Source organism: Gasterosteus aculeatus, chromosome 12, assembly GCF_964276395.1.
Source record: "Gasterosteus aculeatus chromosome 12, fGasAcu3.hap1.1, whole genome shotgun sequence".
In the NCBI taxonomy this organism is placed as follows: Eukaryota; Metazoa; Chordata; class Actinopteri; order Perciformes; family Gasterosteidae; genus Gasterosteus; species Gasterosteus aculeatus.
Window position 1 is genome coordinate 13486475 of NC_135700.1, and position 16916 is coordinate 13503390.

The 16916-nt window shown below is 40.7% G+C and overlaps 2 protein-coding genes across 8 annotated transcripts; both read left to right on the plus strand.

The window, feature by feature from the left end:
- Positions 1-1208: 1208 nt before the first annotated feature.
- mc1r (melanocortin 1 receptor) lies at positions 1209-4587 on the plus strand. Its single transcript, XM_040199339.2, has 2 exons — positions 1209-1341; positions 1459-4587. The coding sequence occupies exon 2, from the start codon at positions 1590-1592 to the stop codon at positions 2559-2561; it is 972 nt and encodes a 323-aa protein (XP_040055273.2). The 5' UTR covers positions 1209-1341; positions 1459-1589; the 3' UTR covers positions 2562-4587.
- Positions 4588-7563: 2976 nt separating this feature from the next.
- Positions 7564-16076, plus strand: def8 (differentially expressed in FDCP 8 homolog). Of its 7 annotated transcripts, none has more exons than XM_040199289.2 (13): positions 7564-7820; positions 8725-8847; positions 11024-11074; positions 11164-11258; positions 11391-11540; positions 11848-11989; positions 12273-12437; positions 12766-12893; positions 13109-13222; positions 13520-13600; positions 13801-13941; positions 14188-14297; positions 14622-16076. In XM_040199289.2, exons 2-13 carry the CDS (start codon positions 8739-8741, stop codon positions 14701-14703), a joined length of 1368 nt encoding a protein of 455 aa, XP_040055223.1. In that variant the 5' UTR covers positions 7564-7820; positions 8725-8738; the 3' UTR covers positions 14704-16076. The 7 variants fall into 7 exon arrangements, with proteins under 7 accessions (XP_040055223.1, XP_040055242.1, XP_040055250.1 ...); XM_040199298.2 differs by having other exon boundaries at positions 7645-7799; XM_040199308.2 differs by lacking the exon at positions 11024-11074.
- The last annotated feature ends 840 nt before the right edge of the window (positions 16077-16916 follow it).

Here is a 16916-nt window from a genome sequence, read left to right on the forward strand (position 1 = left end):
TATGAGTTGATTTAATCGATTTAGGGGTTTTCTCTATTACAACACCAATTCATTTAATATAGAAAACATTAAGTTGGAGTCAACCTAAAGGTGTCTTCGTCTACTGTTCACGCATTAACTCGAGCCACATGATAACAGTGTGACTGCTTGATTGTCAAATGCTGTAATTGTTGCTGTAATAATACTACTAATAATAATAATAATAATTCACCTGGAGCAATCTCCGAGGACTTTGCATGTGATAGTATAGAAAGGCTTTCATATCTTGTTGATGGTGAGCTGTGTGTGGTTAAAAAAAAAAAATCAAGAAACGACTTTCCTACCACGAATGTCTCATAAAACGATTTAAAATATCAAAAAAAATTCGCAGTGGTTAAACAATTAGATGTCAAACCAGGGCAAATGATTATATTAATCATCAAAACACATGCGGATCATTTCCTTGTTTAATCTATTTAAAAATTTGGGCTGAAATTTTTTGTAAAAGAGCCTGTCACGAGTTCCTAGAGTCCACTGTGACATCATTGCATGGTTTGTTTGTCCAAAATAAACAGCGAAAGATCTTCCACTCGGGGATATAGTGATGTAATGTTGAAACTCTTAATGGTTATTAAACTATCAGCAAACCAATACAGAGTTGTAAATCAGCTGTCTGCCAGGATACTAATCGAGATCTACACCGGTGTTTTATGGAGAAAACAACAGTTTTTTCTGCGTCTTGTCGCCGTCCTTTGAAAAGCCGCGTGCTGCCTTTCATGATGTCCACAGTTCTGGTTACACAACATACTTTAAAAGGTGAACCGTGTGTGTGTGTGGGGTGGGGGGGTGGGGGGGTGTTGACGCACCGACTAATCCATCACCGCCAGCATTACTGTCAAAAATCAAATAACTTCCGTAAATTAAATAATTAAATAACCTTCGTTTTCAAACGACCATTTAAAAAAAAAAAAAGAAGAGATATCGATGAGAAACCAAGCAGAACATCGCTTGTCCCCACCCTGCTTTCTTCTCCATGTACCCCCCCCCCCAAAGCTGCGCGCGTGTCAGACATTACAGAGACGCCGGCTGACGTTTGCTTAAGAGGAGGAGTCGCCTCAGGTCTCTCAGGATCCTGCATCCCCCTCAGAAGCGCCCAACAGTCTCCGATTCCCGGCGCAGCGGCCCGAGTCAACAGCGGCAGAGGGGCGAGTGGCGAGGGGAGGCGCGTGGTTTGACGCAGAGGGGAAATTGATGGACCTGCTTGCTGGGAGAGTTGCATCCATCCAAGAACCAGAAGACTCGTGAGGAGACGCACTTTCCACACGGACGAGCGCTCAAACTGCCAGGAATGAATTTGACGGAGTATTTAATTATTGTTATTATAGCCAAAATAGAAAGTGACAACTCGTTGCGGGTATTTGACGGTCAACGACAAGGTTGAACAAATAACTAAACAACTCGCTTGATTTTTCTTTCCAGCTGGCTGTGGTTTACCGGTTCATGTTGGAAACAGCCACAAAAACAACTTGAAAACTTGCTGACTGACATAAATCCAGTAGGACAGCCTGTAAAAAAAAAAAAAAAGTTAAGTCATCATTCAGAGGTCGGACATGGAATTGACCAACAGGTCCCGTCTTGGCCCCTCCATCTACCACATGGAGCTCAGCCCGCAAGATTACTTTATGGAGGACAACGAAACGAACTCCACCGCTGGAGAGCGGAACGGCTGCGTGCAGATCCGCATCCCGCAGGAGCTCTTCCTGGCGCTGGGGCTCATCAGCCTGATGGAGAACATCCTGGTGGTCCTTGCCATCCTCAAGAACCGCAACCTGCACTCTCCCATGTACTACTTCATCTGCTGCCTGGCTGTGTCTGACATGCTGGTGAGTGTGAGCAACGTGGTGGAGACCATCTTCATGCTCCTCAACGACCACGGCCTGATGGACGTGCACCCCGGCATGCTGCGCCACCTGGACAACGTCATCGACGTGATGATCTGCAGCTCCGTGGTGTCCTCGCTCTCCTTCCTTTGCACCATCGCTGCGGATCGCTACATCACCATCTTTTACGCGCTGCGCTACCACAACATCATGACCACGCAGCGCGCAGTCATTATAATCGGTCTGGTGTGGTTGGCCAGTATCACCTCCAGCATCCTCTTCATCGTGTACCACACCGACATCGCTGTCATCGTGTGCCTCGTCACGTTCTTCTGCGCCACCCTGGTGTTCAACGCCGTGCTGTACCTCCACATGTTCTTCCTGGCCCACGTGCACTCCAGGCGCATTATAGCTTTCAATAAAAACCGGCGCCAATCCACGAGCATGAAGGGAGCCATGACCCTCACCATCCTGCTCGGGGTCTTCATTGTATGCTGGGGCCCGTTCTTCCTCCATCTCATCCTCATCCTCACCTGCCCCACCAGCCCCTTCTGCAATTGTTTCTTCCGAAACTTCAATCTCTTCCTCATCCTCATCATCTGCAATTCGCTAATCGACCCGCTCATCTACGCGTACCGGAGCCACGAGCTGCGTAGAACCCTGCGGGAGCTCATCCTGTGCTCGTGGTGCTTCGGGATGTGACAGCGTGTGGGAGAACCAGTGCATCAGGAATGTCTCCAAAAGGCCTTCTAAGACATAAACCGTGACTGATGAGAGCGTGAACCTGAGCGGATTGGACTGTATAACTTGTGTGCATCACGTCGTGGATTTTAAGGTTAAGTGTATTTACACACAATCCGTCTATGGTAAAGATTTACGGTTCCACACAATTCACTGGACACTGAAATTCTTGGTCTTTTAAAAAGTGCACAAGCTGGCAAGCCTTTTATTCTTGTTATTCAAGTCTTTCCCTCACCAAATGTACTTGAATTCGCTGGTATAAACTGCCCTCATTTCTTCAGAAATGTGTTATTTGCTTCAACTAATTTTTCATGCTGCTGGCACTAGTTTAGAAAGGAAACTGAAAACCTTCTCTGTTGACATGTTAGCGTCGTTGCCGCGGTGTGTGCAGTTTGTTGGGCACAGAGATTAATTTAGAGACATTTCCATCTATGGAGCCTGCTCGTATTTATAGCAGATCAATTTCTGAGGGTGCTTATAACAAAACTTGACGCTTTACGAAACAAGATTTGGCGTGTAATGCTTGCATTATATTATGGTGTTAAGCAATTTATAGCAAATGTTAGTGTTTGATGATACCAATGCCTCCCCTTGCATAATTGTAAGCCTTTCATTTCCCAACTATTTCAAAATCCATCCCTATTCCATCCTGGCAACTTCGTCCTAAAAAGATATGCATTTACTCCAATATTCTAATTGCTGGATGTAATATAATCTGATTCATTTTGTGATGCATTGGCTATGATCATTCCTCAAGCACGGCAAGAGAAATGGGCAGATATTAAAGAGAAAAGTGTCCTTTCAATGACATGACATCAAACTCTCGTTGCAGTCTAATTATCGGCGTTGTGGGTATAACTCTGCATACCAAAAATAAATGTCTGGATAACTGAAGGAGGAAATATGGTTGGAATCACATGGCCTGCCTGGCTTGATACTCGAGGCCCGGGGCACAAGAAGGTTTATGAGAGAAGCCAAATCAAAGTAATACTTTGAATGGTTCTCTGAGATCTGCTTACAACGCGGACTTCTGAAAGATTTAGGCCTGACCTCAGCTTTTCGGGACAAACAAGTGGCACTTTGAGCCTGCTTATTCAATTAATAATTCTATATCTAAAACCCACAAATGCTAAAATGCAACATATCAAACAACCATGAGTCCGCCTGGACTTGGTACACGCTACCAAGAGATTTAGATCGAACTGCCCTGAAATGTGCTGTGAGATCCAACCTATTGCTCTTGCATGTAAGAATCTCCACTTATTCTTTATCTACTTTTTATTTCTTGATTATTCTATGACATCACATTATTTATTGATCCCAAGGATTCGTTGTAAATAGGACTTGACTTTTAGACCCAAAGTGATCTTGATAAATCCTGAAATTTAGCCTTATGTCTGTATTTGAGCCAAAACGTGTATTGTTGCTCCCCATTAAATTGTTGGGGTACAAGGGGAGTTGTTCTCATATTATGGAAAAAGACTTGCAGATCCCATGATCAAGCTGTCATAGATAAGATAAGAAATAATTCAACTTTACTGGTTAAACGACAGCAACCAAGGGTGAAATGCATATGTGTGAAATGGATATGTGTTATATATATTGTTTGTTACGTACACAGTCCCCACTGTTCGCTACGAAAGTTGCCGTCATTTTCTTCAAGTCAATTAACTATTTTTTTGAGTATTATTGATTTTACTTTTAGTTCAACGCTATACATTATAAATGAGTTTGTAGGGTTTTCTTCTTTGCCTGGGAATTGGTAATGAACAGCGTGGTCTTCTGGTATCTGCTTTATCATTCTCTAATATTCTATAATTGTCTTCTATAATTCTCCGGTTTTAACAACACAAAAAAAAAAGCAACTCATAACTTGAAATTAACTTTGTTGTACAGGTATTTTACAGAAGGAGTATGTGTGTTGTATGTAATCCTTGGTGTTGTTTACACTCTCTCTCTTTGTCTCAAATAAAGAGGCCAAAAAGAATATATGTGGTAAATCAATTAATGAAGGAAACAGTTTGGGTGTTATTAAATTTCATTATAGTGTTATAATCTATTTTCCTTGATGTGTTTTGTCTACTGGCACATGGCAACATTCACGCCAAATATCTTCTTCTCATAGGTCCTATACATACTAACAGAGATCACTACCACCATGTGGAGTTACTTCCACTCCTTGAACTTTAACATGTTTACATGTCACTGACACTTACATTTCTTAATAAAGAACAAATATCCAATACAACTTGTGCTAATAGCAGACAGAAGGGCCATTGATATATAACACAACAGAGACATTTTTTAAATACTCCATTTTGAAACTCATGATCATGTTCAATTCCTGTGCAATAAATAACATCATGAGAGAGAAGGGGATTCCCAACTGAAATAAATATAAATCCTCCCCCTGTCCTCAAAGAAGAGTCTTAATTGTTTGGAATCATTCTATAAATAAAGGTTTAACAGAAAACATGAAGCAAAATTTGAATCAAAGTTACAGAAAAATCCATATGTCATTCAATCTACCAGACTGAGGGTAGTCTGCTAATTAAAGATTGTGATGCCGTTTTAGAGTTTTGTAAGGCCTTTTGGCTTACCTTTGTAATGCATAATTATTTGTAATCCCTTATTGGTTTGAATAATTTTCATTTGCCCATTAATATTCTTTCAGCAGCTCCTTTCACTGCATATGGTTATGTTTTATTCTTTAAAGATTGTAAGGCTCATAAATCAATACATTTCCTGGGTTGTAATTGTCCAATTCGTCACAGTAACATACGGAGGCCTAATCACACAACGGCAGGAAGGATATAGCATCTCGAATTTAAGAATTTGCATTCCAAATGCAATGAACCTGCTCTCTGTATAGCTTGATCTGCTCCATCAAACGTGTTGATGATCAAATGTTAAGCTGTTGCTAAAAGTAGGAACTTTGCGGATCACAGGCGGCCAACTTTTTCCACCAGTCCCTGAAATGAAACATGTTTACTGCGACTGTTGAATTTGGAACTTTACAAATTCCAGGAGCGCTTTTCCCGGCCCATGTGCGATCGCATCACGACACATGGGTTGTTCCACAGTTATTATTTAGAGCTTGTGTAAACAGTAAATAGGGACATGGGCTGTTTGCGAAAACAAATCACTCAGATTGTAACATCCTGGTTAAGCTGTGGCTGAGCGTGAGAGCGCGTGTCACCGCCTGCGGTCATTTGCCTCTCTGCTGCAGGGCAGTTAGCGGTGACCTTAACCATCATGGACAATGACTAACTTGTTTTGGTATCTTCTGGTGCTCTGCTCTCGATTGACCCTGATGCTTCAGCTGTAAAACACACCTGGTTAAAACGCCCGCTTAACCCAGAGGATGCCAACAGTAGTAACAGAGGTAACGGAACAGAAGAAACAGAGCTTGGTAAGTTGTGCATTAGTTCAGCTGGATGGCTGACTCGGGGGTGGAGCTCATGGTTTGAAAATGAATGCCATAATTAAGACGCATCATTGACGCATTCCCACGAGAATGAGTTCCTTATGCAGCTTATTGAATTAGTTATTGCTGAGAGTTGCTAATTCCCTCTTCCTCTGTCACATGCAGGCTCGTTAGAAAATACTGTACCACCTCATCTGAGTATCTCCACATGGAGCGACTTTAGCAGAGGTGTGACATATTTTCCCCAAAGGCCAATCGGACCACACTGCATATGGGGCTGGATGTAAAAAGATGATACTTTTTTTTTCAGTCAGAGGGTTAAAATGATCTTGTGTGTTCTCTTTCTACATATGAGCATGGAGACGTGGTGAACTAGAGACCCAAAATCCAAGTATGAACCTGGAAATTTGCAATATATCCCCTTGAAATGCTTTAATGTAACCAAAACAGCCAGAAATGTGTCCCTCTGCATCAGACGCAACAGATTGTACTGCGATTGCTGTACTGCGATTGCTCCATTAACAAGGGAGAGATGCGACATTGTCTGAGTGCCTGTGCCAATTTGGTTTTTGGTCAGTTAACAGTTGGCACTGAACTCGAGCGTTTTGATAATTGAACTGGAACAGCTGTGACATACCACTCGGCATGTGATTGGTTATGATTTATTATGTACAGCCGGATATTTCCTTTTAAGCCATCGGGCAAACATCACCGGGGCCAGTGGACTTATTCTGTGGCTTTAGTGTTTGTTCGTGGATTTTACCATATTATGTTAGTACTTGTTCCTTTGTATAGCTGAACAAAACACTGCAAAGATGAATCTCCACCTTGAGCTGCGATGATTTAAGTTACGAACAGAAGTGCGTCTGCTGCTGATGCAGGTGTTTTCACATGAAGCCTAATATGGATAAAAAATCTATTCATTTGATATTAACAAATTAGTTTAATTGAAGTTGTTTAGTTATTTATACTTATTCCGTTTAAATGTTGCAGAATAAATACAAAAATATAATTTAGAAAGCCCATGAGGAAATGTAAAGTCCCTGCAAACATGCCAAACACTAAATTATATATACAGTATAGGATCTTTAATAGATCAAATATAAATGTTGTATGTCTTATTTTTCAGTAATAGAATAATTGCATCTTGACAAGCGTAATGGAATAATGACAATAAAGGCATAAATGATAACAAAATGCTGACGCCAGTCTCAGAAGGGATGTAAGTAAATGTAGAAAAGAAGAAACTCGCCCTGAAAAAGACACTGTCCAAATAATTTTGAGATATAAAACTGCAAATAAACCAAACATGTGCTGATAGAGTGTAGGAAAGTCATTTTGTAAAGAGAAAGACTGAAGAAGCAGCGTAGATATATGACTGGAGTGGAGCATCAAACATGAGGGACAAACAAGCTTATAGGTTAAAAGAGCGTTATTTAAATTTTAGGATGGAACATGTTTAAGCTATGGATTATTTAAAAAAAAAATATTGTAATACTATAATTGTATTTAAATGACAAACGTCATTATGATGTCACACACTCCGGTCCAATAATTGTCGGAAGTAACCTTAAATATTGGTTTGCTGTCCCACGATTAATTATTTTGAAAATTCTAACCGGAAATGGACTTTCTTCTTCTTCTTTTACAATTGATGACATGGCGCTTTACGTCTTGTGCTGCCGCTGGTAGCAAAACAACTGTGGTTGAACTGCTCATCCGTACCGCACCCCTCGACCATACGGACATTTGACAGCTACCGAGTGATAGCGGTAAATATGCTCGATCACGTGGTAAGCTTCTGACCGGCCCGAGCCAGCATTAGCAGCCAAGAAGAGCGCTGTTTTAGGCTGCCAAAGCTAGCGAGCTAACGTTAGCTGCCTGCTGATACTTGTGCGTTAATGTTGACGTGCCCTTCTTTTTTTACATCGGTAACATGCGTGTGATTATTCATATTAAATACCCCGCATCTTTACCATTAATACTCTGAACAAGAAGGTTTTGGGGAGTGTGACAACAACAGACCGGGGTTCAGTCGGTGAGGTGATGAGGATCTTTCTCAGGCTTTGACCCAGTGAAAGTTAAACCAGACTGATGATACAAATATCTTAGTTAAATGTTTACGTTGTGAATGAAACGTTATTGGATAATTATTATTGTCACGTCTGACAGTAGTGCAGTTTACCATCCTAAAGACATTCGAATAATCTGAATTGCGGTTTTAATTTGAATATGCTGCATCCTTTTGGGAAGTTAAAGGTTGAAGGCGAGGTAGTTTCTTTTTTGTCATTTAACTTAACTTTTCTACATCTGATCTATTTCTAAAGCTCTTCATTCCTTCAGGCCTCCATTCCTTGTTTATTGCAAGTAAACAATGTTTTAGTCCTGATATTTTAGTTTGTTAAATAATTATTACCACTTTCCAAACATCTTGAAAAAGCAGCATACTACAAGTTAAAGAAAGAACTGCCAGAATCTGTTGGAAAGTTTGATGAAGACATCGACGACGTTTTAAGAGACTAAATTACAACCCGCTTGAGAGACGTGTTTTCATCAGTGGCCCGTTTGGGATCTGAGTAGATTAACAATGTACACAAACGTATAACAAACGCTCGCCGCTGTCACTAAAAGACCTTTCCTGTGCTTTGGTAGTAACGAACCTCTCCGTGTGGCCGTAATGCATCTTTTCTTCTTCAGATGTAGACGATGAAATGGAGTATGACGAGAGACTTGCAAATTTCCGCCAAACCCGCCTCAACCCCTTTGATCGTGGGGAGGAAGAAGATGGTCTACATGGAGGCAAGACACCACCACTGCGCGGTAACGTACTTTACAGGCAAATTTTAAAATGTAATGCTATCGTCAATTTAATGCTATTGCACCAAGACGTTTAAACATTACGTTTTATGGATGTTAGTCCTGCTCAGTGCTACTCTAATGGAAAAATAGAAACCGTGAAGACATGAATTAAATGAATCAAAGTTTATTCGGCTGACAGTGTCGAGTTAAACAAAACCGTACGGGTTTATTTCTTGGGTCTAGTGGTCACAAAGAGCTCTTAAAGAAAAACCTGGTGAAGACCAACATCAGTCCGGCTGCAACCAGACCGTATATGTCCAACACTGCGTTCACTGCGGGAGGACGAAAGCACAGCACAACGGCGGTTTAGTCCTTTTCAAAATCCCAGAAAAAAAAATTCCGAGGAAGAGACATGACTCCCATCAGAATATAGAAACTGCTTTAATTAGTTTCAGTGTTCTGCTTTGCTCTGAAAAAGGTGTCTTGTTTGGCAGCTTTTGAAAAGAGGCCAGTTAATCTGGGACCTTTTTGAGCAATTGTCCTGAAAAAATATCAAATGTTCCACATCTTTAGCCTCTGGTGAGGATGTGGTGCTGCAGTGGGAGGTGTTTTCTTGTACCGTGGTTTCTGCTTCTCTAAATGTCACTTACTAACAGGGTCAAATGCTATTGTGTGCTTGGATCGCAGTGTGGAGGCAGCGACTCCCAAGAGAAACTAGGCACGTGCCAAATTGTTTCTCAGATGTTTACAGATGTTAAACTGTTACATCTGGTTCAGAATGGATCCCGACACTTAAAGAAATAGCCCACTGGACAGTTGTGAGTGATTCTCAGCTCATGGAAAAGGACGTTGTAAACACCATAGCTGAGACAGAGGAAACGAAAACCAAGCGTAAGCAGTGCTTTAGTACCACTTCCTGTATTCTGAGAATTAAAAGCATTAAAAGTCTGACACGCTGCGCTTCATTGTCCTTCGCCTGTCTGTCGTGGAGAAGCCAAATTCACCAAAATGTTTTGTTCGGAGGTGTATGCAGGTAACGGCAATTTGTTTGCACTTTTTCGAAACGATGGAGTGTTTGTTAGAATACGTAATCAAATTGGTTTCCTTTGTATCATTGGGAGTATTTCAAATCAAAATCAAAATTGAGTATATACACTGTTGATATCTTGTAGGTACATGGTGATCAGCGTGTGTTTTTATTGTTAACTTTGCATAGATTTGATCTGACATGCAAAGTTGGCTTTGGATTTTGCTGTCATACGTAGATAAACACAATGTACTTAGTAAAATTACATTTCAAATTAAGTACAAAATGGAGAGGGATTGAAATTTGGCCATGTGTTGCTAGTTTAAAGCTTTGAACTTTTCCTCAGGCTGGCTGTAGGTGATACACAGGAGCTGCACCTCTATTCACCTCAATAGAGTGTGAAAGTAAAACTGGTTATATCCAAATGCATTTCACATTCCTACTAACAACATCCTTAAAAATACACGCACCTAATTCAGTGTCAGCTGTTTTGTGTTTTATTTCTATAAACTCATGTCTAGATGAAGCCTCTAATTTAGTATTTATTTTACAATCACTAATAAACTCCTGTTTTCATAATGCAGAATTGAGCAAGTTAGGATCCAGATGTCTTTCTCAGGAATTAATTGAGAAGCAAACAAAAACATATACTATTATTATTATTATTATTTGTTCTGACAGAAACTTGTCTGCAGAGTTATGCTACTGTCATCACTTAACAGTGTTATGGAAGTATAAACTCTGACAAATATTTGTGAATAATTGCACGTCAGAACAAAAAGAAATCCTTTCAGATGCTTTATGAGTATCGGGCCCGTTGTTGGTCATGAGACTAATATAAGACCAAGAAAGAAGTCCTTTCACATTTGCCAGCACTAGGAGTGACCAACGCACACAGGCAGCCATGCTACTGACAGCAGAAGAATGTTCGCTCTGTGATTTAATTGATGTGAAAGACTCGCATCTCAGAGACCGATCACAAACAATTTTGATCCAAAAGTTATTCGCACTTCAAAGTTCATCTGGTTTATCTGCAGTTGTAATGACACAGAGGGAGTCGGTCGTGTCACCTCGCTCGGTTACACATTAACCCGAGCGATGAGATGATTACCAGGGATTTTCCTTCACTTGAACATTCATCCCTTTCGTCTTTTGTCTGGTGTTCTTAAGTGGTGAGCCCGGGGGCAGGAAGCGCCACGAGAAGCCACAGTCATTTTAGAGGTTAGCATGTATGACCGAGTGCACTTACAACACCAAAGTGTGTCTGTTCAGAAAGAAAAGTGCTTTATGCCGCGTTTCCTTTTCTTTAGAATCAAAGCCTGAGCTGTTCTCAGGGACCAGAACCCACAGCTCGGACCGGACCATGGACCTTGGTCTAGCTGAGGACCACTTCTCAAGGCCTATGGTAAATAAAGGATGGCTGTCCGCCTCCGATCCAAATGACTTTGATATCGTTAGACGATGAGTACTTTTATTCAGGAAAAAAAAACATTATAATGATTATTGATTAACTTTTGCTCTCATTCGCCTATTTCAGGGTTCAATTGTGGCTTCCGACATTGAACAGCTGAAAATGGCCATAGAGGAGTGTAAAAAGCTGATTTTGGAGCTGCCGGAACACTCGGAGAGGCAAAAGGACACTGTGGTGAAACTTATCCATCTTCGTCTCAAATTACAGGAACTTAAGGTTGGAACTAAAGAATGAACATGATAATGTAGCTTGTCGGAGTAATCAGAAAAACACAGACATTAGTATATTACCAATTTCTCTGACTTGGTTGGGATTAAACTTGTGTTAGCAGAGGATAATGAATTATCTAAAACCTTATCTTGTTTCTTAGCACCCACATGAGTTTTTGTATTGGGCCATTTTGAATGATATGAAGGGAAGTGCTGTACGTCATATACAGTCCATAAAATCGGCAATATTTATTCAATACTTCATTTTTGAAGCATTGCCAACTTGATGCAAGTTTTGTTTTCTCCCTCAAAAGGACCCCGAGGAGGATGAACCTAATCTGAGAATCTTACTGGAGCATCGTTTTTCCAAGGAAAAGAGCAAGAGCGTGAAACAGACCTGTGACAAGTGTAGCACCATCATCTGGGGCCTGATCCAGACTTGGTATACCTGCACAGGTGAGACACACTATGCAATGCATCATTCTCAGCACTCTGGAGGTATTTTGCTCCCAACATTATACAACATGTTTTAAGAGTGCAAAAGTCAGACTTTGATACATTTCTCCCCTCTTGTTAAATATAGTTTTCGTTTCATTTTATATTGCTAGATTTCCATTTTTATATTTTTGTAATGGAGGACTCAGGCAGATCTCTTTTTAATTGGTTAACCACCCATCATAACCAATCCATTGTGTATAGTGGTAATTCCATTGCGTGCCATGTGACTCTCTTGTTCCAGGTTGCTATTATCGTTGCCATAGTAAGTGTATGAACTTGATCACCAAGCCCTGTGTCAGGTCGAAGGTCAGCCACCAGTCAGAGTACCAGCTCAGCATCTGTCCTGAGATTGGACTCGACCGACAAGATTACAGATGTGCAGAATGTCGCACTCCTATTTCACTACGTAAGTACAAATCGAGAGTGTTGATTTACGTTTGGCAGGTTGAAATATTGAAACAGAGAAACTAAAAGTAATACGTCTGATGATTGAACTTCTGTTTGCTTGATAGGCATCTGCACACAGTTGTAATTAAAAGTGACTTCATAGCCATTCACTGCCTGCTGAATAGAAATGATTGTGACAGAAATGCACAAGTGGACAACGAGAACAATCATTTTCAACGTAATTTAATACCGCATATTTAATCCGAAATGCGTATGTAATACATACAGGTGCGTCTTGCTTAACGTGTCATATTTTGACTGTGTTCTGTGGCGTATTTCTCTTGCAGGGGGCGTGCCCACTGAAGCCAGACAGTGTGACTACACAGGCCAATATTACTGCAGCACATGCCACTGGAACGACACCGCCATGGTCCCAGCGCGCGTCATCCACAACTGGGAGTTTGAATCACGCAAGGTAACACTCAACAACAGAATGCACTACATGCTGTATGTAAGAAATCCCTTCTTCTGTTTATTGAATCACGCTGACATTTATTACCACAGCATCTAACAGGTTGTACTACAGCATTTGAAAACCGTCTCACTGTGTCTTCTGTTGCTAATGAGGAGTCCTCCTGAATTGATGAAAGGAAATCCGTGGTCCTCGTTCTGAGAGTTTCTCTGTTGCAGGTTTGCCGCTCGTCGATGCGCTACCTGGCCCTGATGATCTCACGGCCTGTGCTGAAGCTCAAAGAAATCAACCCGCTGCTATTCAACTTTGTGGAGGAACTGGTCGAGATCAGGGTGAGCAGCTCTTATGGTGTGGAGTGTGTAAAGTAAAGATCTCAGTGTACATAAAAACCAAATCCACAGCTCTTATTATCTTCAACAGCATGATTGTCAGTTTTAGCCCAGAACCACTTCTTAAAAGTTAACAACGACAGCCGCAGTGTAATTGTTGTTCATTAACAACCCGATGTTTTGTGTCAGATGCTATTATGTTGAAACCAGCACAGGCAATGAGATTGGAAATCCTCTGCATCTCTGTGCATTCAGTGATACTGACAGCAATGTGTGCACGTGGGTTTTTTTTCTTCACAGAAACTCCGACAGGATATTCTGTTGATGAAACCCTATTTTATTACCTGCAAGGAGGCAATGGAGGCTCGGCTACTACTACAAGTGAGCATATTTTTTTGGTTTGCATGGCGGAGTCATTTTTAATGGCACGATTTGTGCCCAAGAAGTAAACGTTTACAACAGTACCACCAGGTGGTAAAGGGTGAGAGTTTGAGGTTTTTAGGAAAAGGTTCCTGGTGTAAAAAACATTTTTAATAAAGGCCTCCGTCGGACCAACACCTTTCTGTGTTTGTGTTCCGCAGCTTCAAGATCGACAGCACTTTGTGGAGAACGACGACATGTACTCCCTGCAGGATTTGATTGACATCTCCAGCGGCAGACTCAGCTGTTCCCTCACAGAGATCCACACAACGTTTGCAAAGCACATCAAACTAGACTGTGAGGTGAGCTCTTTCATGCCGCACTAACAACAACACTAAGGACTTCTCTTTACCAGTAAGCTGGTTTCCTCTGCAGGTATCACACCTATCATCATAGTCTTGTGGTATCTGCTGTTTGGCATGTATTGACATGTACTACTTAAGCATATAACATCATCACATTGATGGTATTGTTTGCTTAAGTACTGAGCCAGTATCTTTCCTGACACCCTGCCCTTCTCTCCCATTGCGTGTGTTTGTGCGTTGTAGCGTTGTCAGGCCAAAGGATTTGTGTGTGAGCTGTGTAAGGAAGGAGACATACTGTTTCCGTTTGACAGTCACACCTCGGTCTGCCACGACTGCTCTGCTGTCTTCCACAGGTTAGTCCCCACCCGCTCTTCACACTGAGACAATACGGCAAACAGAGTCATTGTTTCTTGGACGGCTTTTAGGTGGAGCTACTATTAATCCCAAAGACAAGCAGTCATTTAGTATAATCCAGTCTAAGATCACCAGTTGACACACCTTAACCTGCAAACAAAGACATCTAAAGGCAGGTTTGTCCCTCTCAACATAGTCCCAATTCATGTACCGCACTGTCCCTTTTTTCTTAAATGAAAAACATCACATTACTGAACAGACAACATTTAATACAAACTATTTTGTTACAAAAATGTTGCCGTTTGTTGCTGTGTCTCTTTTAGAGATTGTTACTATGACAACTCCACAACTTGTCCGCGCTGTGCCAGGATGACGGATCGCAAGCAGGATGAAGAACCAGCTTGAAAGATTGAGAGGACCGACTGCAGCTTCTGGGAAGTAGAACTTTGCCTCACGTTGTGCTCTCGTTGAACGAGAAAGTCTTACAGGAGACTCCCTTTTAGTCGATGTCCTTGGTTGGTTTTGTGCATATGTTTTATACTGTAGTGTCTGTAACTTAATGTGCGTCACATAATGAGGAAGGGAGCTGAGAAACCCATCCGAACATTAACATATTTATATGTAGATATTTCTTTTTATCCAACTTTTTAATTCCTACTGAAATTGGGTGTATTGAACACTGTGTATTTGTGTTTGTGCGAGTGATTCGCATTAGTGTGTGCGTGCGCGCCTGCTTGTATAAATGTACAAAATAAATGCCCTATAGAGAGAAGCCATCTCCTCACATGGTGATCATGCGTGTAGGAGTTGTTGTACATAAACTAAAGCAAACCTCGACTGCATTAACCTACACTGCCAATTTTACCTGACTTTAAGGTAGCCATATGCAATGTTTGGTTTTACATCTTAATGACCACGTTCCAAAGACGACATTGTTTTCAGCTACCAGTTGTATGTTTTTATTTTGAAAAACTAAACAATGAGAAATCCATATAATTTGTTATACTTTTGATGTTTACTCACGTTCCGTCATCAGTGATCTTCATCTCACAAGTACTGCTCCTAAAGCAGAGCGCGGTCGCCCTCGGCTTATGTAACATGGCTATTTTCATGTCTCTTATTCTGTTTTGACATTTCATAAGGTCTTAAGTCTCTACTTTGAGTTTGTTGTCAATTCGTCAACCTTGATAACGGATAAAAGTTATCTTGCTTGCAATTCTTTTGCCAAAAGTTGTCTATACAATCATTAAAACCATTATTTGAAATATAAATACATAGTATTGTTAACAGATATACAATTAAAGCATGCATCACCAGTACATATATTAATGATTGTTTTACTGGGAGAAAATAAGATAAATGTGCTTTCCCTGAATTCCAAACTGTGAACTCATTTGAGGTTGATTGAATTGTGTTTAATCTGCTTCAGCTTAGTGTCGTTTGTTGCAAATAGGTGTCAATAACCATGAACATGCCTAAAATAGTCAGTTAATATACAGCTGTTCTACAAAAACGTCTTACTACTCTTAACATTATGTCAATGGTTTCAGTCTTAATGTACCAATAGCACATGTTGTCCAGAAATAACATCTTAAGTGGCAATATGTAACATGTAAATATTGATCTGAAGTATTTATTTTAAAATAATGTGTTTTGGCTGCGTTATCTATCAGCATGATGCAATGTATTTTCAAACTAAGTTACATTCATCGTGTCGGTTAAAAGCTCTTCCCTGTTGTAAAATGTGGAGTACGGCATGAATAAAGTCATTAAATATGTTAAGACTACAGTGTCTGTTCGTGGAGCTAGTGGGGATCACTGGCATCTAAATAATAGCTGATGGTGCTCATCGTCTGCGAATGTTGATAACCGTTAAACACAGACGCTCTGGTATGCCATGATGTTAATAAAATGTTGCAGCAGAGAATACAATAAAAAAATCATGGGAAATATAATCTAGTATGCAAATGATGACATTCAATTATGTCAAATAGTTTGCTTAAAAATGTACGACCTTGTTATGATTGTATTATATTACATTTTCATGGCATTATATTTTATGTCATAAAAGAATATGGCTTGTTTTGAATAATTTATTATAGACTATATATTAATACTTCTTCTATAGTCATCATAAAGCTAGTTGTTGTAATTGTTTAATGTGTTGTTGGTGGCAGAACGTCTTTTAGAAAAGCAGATTGTAGGTAAAGGCGACATGGCGGAGCTGCTCGCAGCTCGTCCTTTCAGGAGAAGTCATCGTACGAGGGGTTTGTTGACGGGTTGGTGGAGTTTGAGGAGGAAACTTGAACTGGAACAGGAATAAAGGGGAAGAAAAAACAACACAAAATCGAGACAACAAAACCACCCTTTACATGTAGGTGGATGTGCAGCCTGAAGGCAAATATTCCACCGTATACTGCAGAATGTAGCTCAGCCACATCTGGTGCAAACCGTCAGGAATCTAAAAACAACATATCTTGTTTATTTCACAGGCAGCTGCAAAGGGAGGGATGATGCTGTGTTGCACAAGTGTTAAAGGTGCCTGCATAATACAATTGTTCAAGTTGTAGATTGTTTACTACGGGGGGGAATTCCAAAAAATGACTGTGTATTTGTTA